Raw genomic sequence first — 12651 nt, 5'->3', positions numbered from 1 at the left:
GGGTCACTGGTTTGATTCCCAGTCAGGGCACATGCCTGCTTGGGGGCCAGGTCCCCAGTGGGGGGCATGTGAGAGGCAACCACACATTGATGTTTCTCTCTCTCTCTCCCTTCTGTCTAAAAATAAATCACCCTAAAAATAAGAAAAATTAAAGTAAAACAGGAGGCAGCAGGTTGCAGCTGGAGGCCTGAGTGAACACAGTGGTTGCACCAGCCCCACCCGTCTCTGAGCCGGCTGCTGCAAAGACAGGAATCTACCGCTTGCTACGAGCCAAGAAACGTTCATGCTTGGCAACCATACCGTGTTGTTAGTTCTCACAATGCCCTTTGGGGTAGGAACCATCAGCACTAGTTTCCATATTGGCAGACTGACCTGCCGTGATCAAGCAGCTGGTAAGGAGCAGACACGGGGTATGAGCCTGGGTTTTCTAGTTCTTCAATACAGTTCTTATGGCTTCCTATGCTTTCCCTTTCCTTTTTCCTATTAAACAGTGGTCACCTTTTATCCACTGGCTCAGGACAGGGATAGGGATATAGCAAAGCATAAAACAGAAATAGTTCCGAAAGCCTCTACAAAGAAGTCTCAGGAAGACACAAAATGTCTAGGATTTAAACGGGTTGAGTGGGCCCTGCCCCCCACCCCCGGCAGAAATGTCTCTGGTGAGGGAGAGGAAGAGAAAGGAGAGGAGGAGAGAGTAGGAGTGTAGGTGGCAGAGAAGAGATCTGCACCCTGCTTCCCGCTGACGTGAGCAGGAAGACCCGGCCTGACCTGGCACAGCCAATGGGACCGGCCTGACCTGGCACAGCCAATGGGACCGAGCCCGTCCTTTAGACGGCTGTGCTCTGACCTTGGCAGGGCAGCTGCGGCTGGCTGTAAGCCACAGGAGGCCCTTTGCATTTAAATGACCTTGAGACTAAAGACTGGGGACCAGATGGACCTTCTTGATAGCTTGGTGCTTGCTTCTTGGCTGATCTTGAGACTGTCTTCTTTAAGTATAAATATTTTGTTGCCTAAAGGTCACTCCCAACAGACACACGCCGTTTTGCCTTATCCTTTAGCTTAGGGAACACCACACTTCTTTCACTCACCTTAATTATGTTACAGACTTAGCTCTACTCTGGACTGTAATTTAATCCAAGACTGAGACTCCAGTCAAGTAGCTGGGATCCCAATGTACTTGAGAAGTTTCCAGAGAAATTTAGACCATTTAATGACATTTAGAACTAAATCAGTACAAGCATCTATGAGTATCTGTACTAAAAGCTTTAGTTCTCAGTACTCCGCAAAGTAGGCACCCAGAGTGTCCTCATGCTGTGGAGGAAGGCCCTGGCTTAGAGTAACGGGTCCAGTGCCACACGCCAGGAGTCAAGCCCAGGCACTCTGGTTTCTAGAGAGAGCATTTCTAACAACCATGCTAGCGTTTGGTGTGGTGCCACAGGCAGGGAGCCTCCTCAACACCGAGGAGGTGCTGGGCCTGTGAGGTTGATGCCCTGTAGTGTGAGCACTACATGCAAATTATATCTAGGGTATAAGAGACATATACCTTGTCCCAGAGAGCTCATCTGAGTTAAGGTAAGGCATGTACATGTGCACCTGTCCTAGGCAACTAATAACGTAGCAGGGGACTGGTACGGGCAGGAGCGATGGGCTGCCCCCAGTGGTCAATACACCACAAAATCTTGACCACTGGTCCACAGGGTTGGATCCTGGATGTGCCTGACTGGGTGAGTCCTGGGCAAATGGCTTCTTTGTCCATCTAACGACGGGTCCAGCTGACCAGTAAAGTCCCTCCCAGCAATGCTGGTTAACTTCTGTCTGCTCTGCCCAGCGTATGCCTCTGCCCATCCGACCCACTGGGCTCACAGGGACTCCCTGATCCACTGTACCACACACACTCACCCTCCACTGTCCAGTTTCCTAAATGGTCCGGTTTCACTGATGCTTCACGTGTCATTCTTTTCATCATTTTATTACTTTATTCTAGTGTTACCACATTTCTTTTTCAATTTTGTTTAAAAAATGCAACACAGCCCTGGCTGGCGTAGCTCAGTGGATTGAGCAAGGGCTGCAAACAAAAGCATCGCAGGTTTGATTCCCAGTCAAGGCACATGCCTGGGTTGCAGGCCACCGGTCCCCAGCAACTGCACATTGATGTTTCTCTCTTTCTCCCTCCCTTCCCTCTCTAAAAATAAATAAACAAATAAAATCTTAAAAAAAAAAGCAACATCAAACAAGTAAATGGATACTCATACCATTTTAATGGGTATTTGTTTTTATGAAATTCCATCCTCACTTGGCTAATTGCAGGACTGAAATAACTAAATAAAATACACCACGTGACCAGGCCGGTAAGATTAAACTACTTTGAAACTGCCGCACACACTGATTCACATAACTGTTTCAAGTGAATGTGAGGCTGAATTAAACACAGGTGGGAAATAAAGCACACATTGTGATGGAATAAATAAACCTGTAAAAATAACATTTAATTTTGAAAAGAATACACACAACAATGAAGTGTAGCAGGATGCAAGGTCAACAGCCAGTCACAACAGCAGGCTAAAGAAACGCGCACGCATGGACGCGGACAGACAGGGGAGCGGGGTTTCTGCACCGCCGCACGCGCAGTGCGCCGGACAGGCTCCTCCCCCTCACTGAGGCTCTCCTGCAACTCGTTTTTTGAAACTCATGGCTGCTCCTTTCCAACATTTTAATTCCCTTAGTTTTTGAGAACTATGTGCTAATTTCTGGGAGTATATAAAGTAAGTAGACACATAGTCCTTTGCTCATATGAGGTTTGAAAACTAGCAGTTTGATTGGGCAACCACCGTTCCCCACGGAGAGAAATCTGAACTTACGGGACAATAATGCTCAGCAGCGGAAAGTTTGCCGCCGGAGGCTCTGGCAGAGCGAGATTATCGGAAGTGCTGTGCTCTGATGGGGGAAAAGGAGGTGTTTACAGAGGTTCAGCCCAAGTTCATCACTGTTTGGTCCTTTCCCAATCACACAATGTCAGTTTGTGGAAACTCAAGTTTTTAATACAAAAGCCATAAAATATATTTATTTTGAGCAAGTTGAGTTTTATATAATTCTATCCCTTGTTCACAGACATAGGAAGTTGTAACAGTAGGAAGATGGTAGTTTGAGAAAGCATATCTTGAATAGAAACATTACAAAACATTTGAGCACATGAATTTTTAGCATACTAAAAATAGAAGTTTAGATATATTATCCTCAATGATTTAAAATTATTTTCGTGTTCACATTTTATTTCCAAATTAACCTACATTTCGCATTAGAAAAACAACTAACATGTATTAAGCTTTTTACTTTTTTAAATGTAGATAAGGGAGAAGATGACAAATGACGGCCCGTAATTCTTAGCCTAGATTATCCTGTGGACATAAGAAAGTAATGCCCGTACACGTCAGAAATGTACAAATTAACAAGTAAAAGCCTTCGTTCTTTCCTCTCCCCACCATTATACCCTCTCCCCACAGGCAATCACTTCGCCCTTTTTGACAGAAGCTGAACACGTGGGGAACTCGTCTTTCAAAGCCTAACTCAGGTTCTGCCATCTGGAAGGCTCCTGCCAGACTGGAAGACGGGCCTTTAGCAGCAATGCCAAGGCACCCCACCCCCGTCTACAAAAGTGGTCTGATGTCACCTCCGCTTTGTGCCAGGACCCTGCGTTCCCAGGGTCAGACTGTCCTCTCGGACATAAAGAGCCTTGGAAGTAGGGAGGACGATTACAAACAGCACTTTATCTCCGCCCACCAGTGTCAATATTTCTTTGAGGTAAATAGTAGGAGATTTAATCAACAGAAAGAAATGAATATTTAAATTTAATAAAAATTGCCAAATCACCTAATAATGCACTAAATTTGCATTCCAGCTAATAATGAGTGCTTGCCTCCCCTTATCCTCAAACACAACTTTCAACTACTACATGAGTGATGAAAACTTCAGGTTTATGTTGCATTTTTTACAGGAAACAAAGCAAATCCCTGCCCTTAGGAGCTTAAATTCTGGTAGTAGGACACACACACACACACACACTTTCAAATGACTGTGAGGCTCAATTAAACACATATGGGAAATAAAGTACACATTTTGATTAAATAAGCTTGGAAAAAATTTAATTTTGAAAAGAGTAAACAGGACAATGCTCACTCACACACACTCACACTCACACACATGTGAAGTGGTTGATAGGTGCCACAGAGAAAATAAGGCAGGGTAAAGAGGAGAGAAAGTAATAGCAGTGTGTGTGGGGCAGCTATTTTGCACAGAATGGCCAGGAAGGCCTGTCTGATGAGATGGGTATTTGAACAGACACCTGACGAGCAGTAAGGGAGTAATCCACGTGAAACCCAGGAAAGGACATTCCAGGCAGGAGAAAGGGCAAAGCGAACAGGCTGTAAAGAGAGAAACTAGTCGGCATGTTTGAGGGGCACGAGGAGGTGGGCAGATGAGAGTGCCAGAGTGGGGTGAGCAAGGGAAGGAGGAGTCAGGGAGAGGTCAGGAGTAGCGGGGTGGGGTCGGGTCAGGTCTTAGATGCTGTGCTGCGTGAGATGGGAGGCCACAGGAGGGCTTGTCCGTGCCTGGAAGAGGGAGAGGGGACCAGAGACAGTTGTGAGAACTGAGGCAATCCAAGTGAAAGATGATGCAAGTATGAGGGGGAACCCCCCCAAAACTGGAATTGTCTTCTGGAGGGTGGGCCTCTTGTGGTATACAGGCTTCCCCCACTAGATGAGTGTTCTAGAAACCCTTCTGTGTCAGTGTACCAGTTGGCATTGTTGTCTCTGTTTGGCTTCAGTGAATTTTTTTGGAAGACTTTCAACACATTTGCCCATTTCACGATGGGTGATTTATGAGCACACCTGCCCACACTGTGCTGAGTGTTCAGCAGTTTTTGACCAAAAAACCCCAGTATGACTACTGTGCTCCAACCTCCCTATTCACCCAATCTTGTCCCTGTGATATTTTTGTTTCCTGGGATGAAAAAAGTCCTCAAAGGGAGCTCTGGCTGGTGTGGCTCAGTGGATTGAGCCCAGCCTGCACACAAAAAGGTCACCAATTGATTCCCTGTCAGGTCACATGCCTGGATTGTGGGCCAGGTCCCCAATTGGGGGCTTGGGAGAGGATGGATGTATCTCTCTCACATTCATGTTTCTCTCCCTCTCCTTCTCCCTTTCTTCCCTTCTTTCTAAAAAAATAAAAATAATCTTGAAAAAAAAAAAAAGGCTTCAAAGGGAAATGTTTTGCCCCATGTGGAAGAAGTGAGACAAAAAATGGCAGAAGTACTAAAAGGCATCGAAATTGACAAGTTCAAACACTGTTTTGAGCCCTGGCTTGTGTGGCTCAGTGGATCGAGTGCCAGCCTGCAAACCAAAGGGTCAGTGGTTCAATTCTCAGTCAGGGTACATGTCTGGGTTGCAGGCCAGGTCCCCAGTAGGGGACACTAAAGAAGCAACCACATATTGGTGTTTCTCTTCACTTTGTCCCTCCCTTCCCCTCTCTAAAAATAAATAAAATCTTAAAAAAAGTGTTTTGAGCAGTGGAAAAAAACATCTTGATAGGTGTACTGCATCAAATGGAGAGTACTTTGAAGGTGACTGAAGTTTAAACATGTAAGAATAAATACATCATTTTTTATATTCAATAACTAAAATCTGGGGTTTTTTGGGTCCCACCTCATATGTATTTGTAAGTAATTTTTCCTACTTTGTTTTGTTTTTTGACAGGAGAGATAAGTGGCCATGTTAGATTTTGTTTATCTTTTATACTAATACAGCAATCTTCTGTTTATATCTTGGTTTAATGTCACATAGACAAGAAATTACAAAGTAAACTAATATTTTATATTCTTTTTTGTATTAACATTTTTGACCTATCTGAAATTGTTTTGTGGATAAGCATTAAAACACATGGCTATGACATTTATCCATTGCACAAGAGCACCAGGCTGAGAAGGGCTGAAACCTGGCCAGGCAACGGCGTGCAGCGCGGCACCGCGTGCACCAGAGGGCGGGCCTCTGTCCAACCGGTATAAACGTGCGGTGCAGACCGGTGGTGGCACCGGTGGTAGAGATCCACCTCTAACCCACTGTCTCCACGGCAATCATTGAATAACACGTCTTTCCCCACATTAACTTGAAACACCACCTTTATACTCTATTCATGGCTGCATGGGTCTTTGGTGGAACCATGAACCTCAAAGGTTGAAGTTTGTCTTATTAAAAACTTTTTTCTTTAATGTACCTTCCTTACACAGGGAACTTTTAATTTTAGGAGCCAGATTGGAAGCAAATTTTAACATATTAGAAAGAGTTGGTGCAGTTGGACAAATAACCTCTCATTTTCTGATGCAACAGACGAGAATCATTTCTTTGCTGTCTTTGCTTAAAAACTTTACCCTAAACACAGTAAGATTCATTTCAGAGTCCTGCGCTAAGCCTCTGAAAGGCTTTCTTATCTATCTTGAGGCTCCACTAACAGCCTGACGTCCTGCTGTTACCGGAAAACTCTGCTTCGAGGTTCAGGCTCAGCACTGGTTAGAGCGCTCTTTTCCCCGGGGGAGGGCTCTTCCACACCGGCCCTCACAGGGGGGCGGGGCTTCAGAGCTACAGCAGATTACTGGGGGCACATTGTGTGGGTGGTGAGGCACTCTATGCTCCATGGTCTCTTTCAAACAGAAGTGAGAGTCCTGCCTTTTCAGCTTTTTTTTTTTCTTCCTTCTAGGTCCATCATCATGCTACTCTGCCTCAGTGAGAAAAGAATTAAGAATCATTTGAAACTTCAGTAAAAAATCAGAGGCTTCTTTCTCCCAAGACAAACAAGCATAAGAAATAAGAGAAATACGAATGTGCCAGCGTGTGGTTTTATGCTTCAGCAAAGAGAAGACGAAGACATCACAGGTCCCAATTGGTCAGGCACTGCTCCCGCTCCCTGACAAAGGCCTGCAGTTGGAGGGGAGGGGAAATGGGGGGAGAGGCGGCAAAACAGTTGCAAGTTCTCAAATGAGTAGCTTCCTCAGATTCTCTTCCCCTTCCTCAGAGTGGACTTTCAGAAATTAATCTCTCCCCATGCCCACTGGTTGGTCAGCCTTGTTGTCAAGGCTGCTGAAGAATTCACTAGATGGTAGCTAAGCTTATGTAAGAAAGAATCTGAATTTATTGTCCAGCCTCAGAGTAATGCCTTTGTGTTAAGCGGTAGATGGAGAAATGAGGAGAGCAGGGGGGGCTGAAGGGCTCAAACACTAGAAGATACAAATACATAGTTTTACATCTTCAGTTGTATGAGAAGAAGCATGAAAATGTCTGAGGAGTCATATTTTAGTTAAGAGCAAGAATTTCTGACTCGGCGCTTCAACTATATATGCTTAAATATTTTTAGTTGAGACATATTTAGAATTTTCTGCTTTCCAGAAATCTTAGAGCAGTAACAGTGACAGCTAGAGCTTTAAAAAAATCAGGCACCGGAATGGAGATATATATGATAATTTAAAAAAAAAAGGTTTTATTTACTTATTTTTAGAGAGGGGAAGGCAGGGAGAAAGAGAGGGAAACACCAATGTGTGGTTGCCTCTTGAGTGCCTCCTAGTGGGGACCCAGCCAGCAGCCCAGGCACGTGTCCTGACTGGGAATGGAACCAGCGACCCTATGGTTTGCAGGTCTGTGCTCAATCCACTGAGCCACAGCAGCCAGGGCCATATATGATGATTCTGATATTTAGATATGAAGTAGATAATTTTCAGTACCCCTTTATACCAATTTCCTTCCCTATCCCCAAGGCCAGGGGTAGTTCATGCTTCCATGTGGGGGCCCAAATACTTCATCTAGACCTACTCTTGCAAGTTACTCCACACTTCAGAGTTATCTCTTTATTCTGACCTTCCGCATCTTCAGATCTTCCAAATAACAAGACCCCTTTCTATTCCTTCACGTCTCCACCAAGTCATTCTGTGTGGAACACAGAGGTCATCAGCCGTTTCTAAAGGGTTGCTAAACCCCATTCAAACCTTTTCTTTTCCTTTCTAACAGCCACTGACATAATCAGAGACCCAGTAGCAACAGAACCACTACATTATATAAATAGACCAAGGAACTTGGTGGATAAAAAATAAAAAACATTAAAATACATTGAGAACATATATATGTTCTCAATGTATTGCCACTTGAAATTTAAGAAAATTTGGCCTTGTATAAATTGTTTTATCTACTTTTCAATCCAGACCACTTAGTTGAAGGTCAGGAATACCTGAAGAAATGGTTAGCTGCTCTGTCATGACCCTATCGTAACAGTCCCAAATCTAGACTATGTACGTTTCCATGGCACCATGGTTCCTATCTACAAAAACCAGGCTATTTATCATCTTAGTTGGCAAGAAGTAGAAAAGATGGTAGAAGCACAAATTTAACAAATGCTATTTTATTATTTACTAAAATACACAGTGATTGTAAGGGTACACCTCACAAATTACAAAAAGGAAAAGTACAGGGGAAAGTAGAGACAAATGCATTAAACAACAAGGTACCCATTCATATGCAGAGCATGTAGAATAGAACAGTTCTTTGTTAGTTAGACAAGAACAAGAGTAGGTACATTGCTGTGTAAAAAAGTGCCAGTTACCTAGAAGTATACCACTACCAAAAAGTAGAAGAGTGTTGGCGGTGCATCTAAATGTGCCCTAAGTAGATGACAGCACACACAGGTTGGGGTCCTACGACAGAACCAGTGGTTTCAGGCAGACATCTGCGAGACACTTGGCTGCCTATCTTGCTGGAAGAGCAAAGCCCCAGGACCAATCAGCTTCCCTACCTTCCATAAAGCTTTGTTCAGGTGACTTTGGAATGTCGTGTCAAACACCCCATTCATTTCTGCTGCGAGTTCCCTCAGAACAGACACTGTGGACTCATCACTGGCATTCAGAATCCGCACAAAGAATTTATTCCACAATTCACCATCTTTTAGCCTAAAAATATACAAAACCATTTCCATCAAGATTAGGCATATAAAAGTTAAAATTCTTTCTGTGTTTAACTCAAGAAGTACATTTATGCATCAAGATGATTTAAGGCAATGCCCAGAACTCTAGGGTTAGAGATCATTCAAGTAGTCCTTTGAAAGTCCAAGGTGAAACTTTAGGAAAAGACTGACCATAGTGGGAAAAGCCATAATACTATGCACAAAAAGGGGAAAAAAATTCTCTCATCTGAATCTACACATTTCCGTTGTACTAAGATGCAGCCTTTCCCTTGTACAAATAGAAGAAAGATGAACATCGTCTCCTCTACTCTGACTTTCCTAAAGTCCAGGTCACTGGAGACCGCAGCCCTTCTCCGCCCGCCCAGTGGTTTGCTATCTCCACAATCCTCGGAGAATACAAAGCTTGACTGAAGTAACTACATGATATTTCAAACCCATTTTTAAAGTACATGTTAGAGACAAACAAGACTGGCCAAACTCTGAATCAAATAAAGAAAAAAAATGTTATTCAATTGTTGGGAGGGGGAAATGAAGGAGAAGAGGTGTTAAATCTTCAACACTGATTTTTTTTTTTTTTAAACCAAAGAACAGCCCTGGCTGGTGTGGCTCAGTGGATTGAGAGCTGCCCTGTGAACTGAAAGGTCACTGGTTCAATTCCCAATCTGGGTACATGCCTGGGTTGCAGGCCAGGTTCCTAGTTGGGGGTGTGCAAGAGGCAACCGATTAGAGTTTCTCTTGCACATGGATGTTTTCCTCCCTCTTTTACTCCCTCCCTTCCCACTTCTAGAAAATAAATAAATCTTAGCCCTGGCTAGTGCGGCTCAGTGGATTCAGTGCCAGCCTGCAAACCAAAGGGTCACTGGTTCAAATCCCAGTCTAGGGCACGTGCCCGGGTTGCAGCCAGGTCAGGTCCCTGGTAGGGCGTGTGAGAGGCAACCACACATTGATGTTTCTCTCCCTCTCTTTCTCCTTCCTTTTCCCTCTGTCTAAAAATAAATAAATAAAATCTCTAAAAAACTTTTAAAAGATAAAGAAAATCAATAAATCTTAAAAAAAAAAAGAGAACTTATCAATAAGTGTTAGATTGGTAACCTTGTTCTGAGAAGTTATTAGCTCTGATGAACTGAGGAAGAATATGGAGTATGTAACAAGTTGAATGAGCAGGCTTGAGGAAGTACTAAAGTTCTGAGACCAAGCAGCTCTTATTAAGAGACCATTTACTTCTTCACCAAGGAGATTCAGTTCTCTGTTTTGATTCCATCCATTCATTAAATAAATAATAGCCTACAGTTAGTATATAATTTAAAAATTTAACTCTCTTCAAGAGATGCTTAACCTTTCATAACAACAGCTATGAAAGAGGGATGTAAGACTTAAGACCAGCCCTGGCCTTTAAGACAATAAAATCTTTGGCGGGGGGTGGGGGAAACTAAAACCAATTGGTTAGAAAATTATTCTCATGAAACGTTTTGCAGTCTGTATGATAAATCTAGGTCCAGAATGATGTCCTGAAGTCTGAATTGTTTCTTATTTTTAATTACCAACTCCCCTGTCTTGCACTAGGTGCTCCGCTGACACTCCTAAGAAACACTGGTTGAAACGAATGGAATTGTGGCATTGGGACTAAGAAAACTAAGGCTGCCAAAGCAGAGAGAGCACCCAAGAGAAAGAGAAGATTATTTGAACAGGCAGAGACCCTGAAATCACTAATACTTACTCAGAAATATTTTGGCTAAGTCTCCAGAGGGACCCATCCCAGAAGACCTGTAGGTGCTCCTTGAACAACAGTAAATGTGCTAAATCTGCTATACCCAACAGATCTACCTGGAATTACAAAAAGTATTGTCAGCTAAAATAATTCTCTGCTACTATCATGGTAATTTATTTATGTAGGAAGTTGAGAGATACTATAGTGATTAAGTTTATTTTACAATATATTACTTTAGTAGACCATTCCTTACCCTTACAGTAAAGGGAAAGCTCCTTAAGAAGTGATCAGTGGAGCCAACTCTAGGAATCACCCTTAAGAACAAAAGGTAACAAAAATATCTGGACCATCGGATTCATATTTGTGGACCTGCTGCATTTGAGTGGACTCCAGCTGTGATCTAAACGTGGTCCACATGATTAATTCAGGCTCATGCTACACATTCAGTCAGCAAATGCCATATGTCCAGAACTGAGTCAGAAAGCACTTGTGCAAATAACATAAAAAACACTCTATATTTGTCCTGATGTTATTTTCATATTACATTATTTGATTTAATAGTCAACGATTCTGATGAATACAGAGCAGACTGTTATCCTTATTTTACAGAGAAGATCACAGAAAATGACTTATACAAGACTGCCTGGATAAGTGGCAGAATTGGCCCCGACACTCCGGCTACTGAGTTAGTCATGGGTCTGCACGTGTGTGTCTATTCTTTAGTGTTGAGACAAAAAATGGTACATTTTGCTTGAGTTGATGATATTTGAAAACTAGGTCATCTATTCCAGGAGAGAAAATATCAGTAAACAGTAGCTCCCATAGCTTCTCTAGAGAAGAAAGCAACCAGGAAACCCTCGGCACGTGCTCAGGCGTGCTCACACTCACCTGGCAGGGCGAAGAGCAGCTGGCCAGGATCTTTTGTCCTTCCAGGGTCTGCACCGTCCGAAAGCCGCTGACGGTGAAAACGTCCAGCTGTGCTCTCAGGTCAACGCTGTAGGAAAAGTCCACTATGTTCAAAGCTTGATTGTTCTTCTCACAATCATAGAGATCGTAGATTCTAAACCAAAATTAAAGAGAAAGGGATAATAAAAATAGGCCATGAAAGAAGCTGCATAGATGGTCTTAAAAAAAAAAAAAGAAAAAGAGGTTCTGTAGGTGTCTTAGCTATGACAACAGCTCCCTCCAGTGGTTAGTTTTTAAAATGCACCTGTAAGAGCCGTGGCAGTGTCCATCCAACCAAGAAAGGAATGTCAAGATTATAGTTTAGTGACACAAAGTACTTACTGTGTATCTAAAACACAGTCCATGGTCACCACAGAACATTTATAAGTTTCTACATTATATAAAGGAAGTATTGGAAGTGGAGTGCATGCCTCTGCCTTACACTGTACATATAAAAGCAACGATTATACATACTGGTAAGAATTATGATAGAGGAACTAGGTGTCCTAGTCGTTCTTGTTTACTATTATAAATTAGACATTCCAAGTTTCCATTTTCATTCAGATTCCTCCCTCCCAGAGTTTAACTGAAAACAACATAAAGCTCTTTTTTTGTAAAGTGCTACCTACATTGAAATGTAAACTATACTGTTCCTATTAAACTAATACAACACTTATTATAACACTATTATAATATTATAATAATATAATAATAATATAACACTATTATATTTATAATACAACACTGTATTATAAACTAATACAAAATTCTACCTTGCTCTTATTTCAACTCTTACTTCCTAAAAACAAAAACAAAACAAAAAAAAACAAACAAACAAAAACACAACTATGTAACACTAATTCACTATTAATTGATTTTATTTTCCTTGGGTTTGTTCCATGCCATAAAGCTATTACACTCACAGAAATGCAGGAACTACTTATGTGAGAGAAGCAGTGGGCTAGTTTTGTGTTTCTTTGTCTCTCTGCTTCTCCCAGTTACTCTCC

The 12651-nt window shown here is 42.5% G+C and overlaps 1 protein-coding gene across 2 annotated transcripts in view; it reads right to left on the bottom strand.

Annotated features, from left to right (window-relative positions):
- Positions 1-8431: 8431 nt before the first annotated feature.
- BUB1B (BUB1 mitotic checkpoint serine/threonine kinase B) overlaps positions 8432-12651 on the bottom strand; it is a 67173-nt gene continuing 62953 nt past the window's right edge. For both annotated transcript variants that reach the window (XM_045822781.1, XM_045822780.1), the window contains exons 21-23: positions 11588-11759; positions 10709-10815; positions 8432-8977 (exon numbers count right to left, since the gene is read on the bottom strand). In XM_045822781.1, the coding sequence (XP_045678737.1) occupies positions 8746-8977; positions 10709-10815; positions 11588-11759 (511 nt within the window). In that variant the 3' untranslated portion in view covers positions 8432-8745. The remainder of the gene's footprint in view (positions 8978-10708; positions 10816-11587; positions 11760-12651) is intronic.

Source organism: Phyllostomus hastatus, unplaced genomic scaffold, assembly GCF_019186645.2.
Source record: "Phyllostomus hastatus isolate PE091 unplaced genomic scaffold, TTU_PhHast_1.1 phas_scaffold_501, whole genome shotgun sequence".
Taxonomy (NCBI): Eukaryota; Metazoa; Chordata; class Mammalia; order Chiroptera; family Phyllostomidae; genus Phyllostomus; species Phyllostomus hastatus.
The sequence above is the reverse complement of the archived record's forward strand: the minus strand, read 5'-3'. Positions and strand labels throughout refer to the sequence as shown.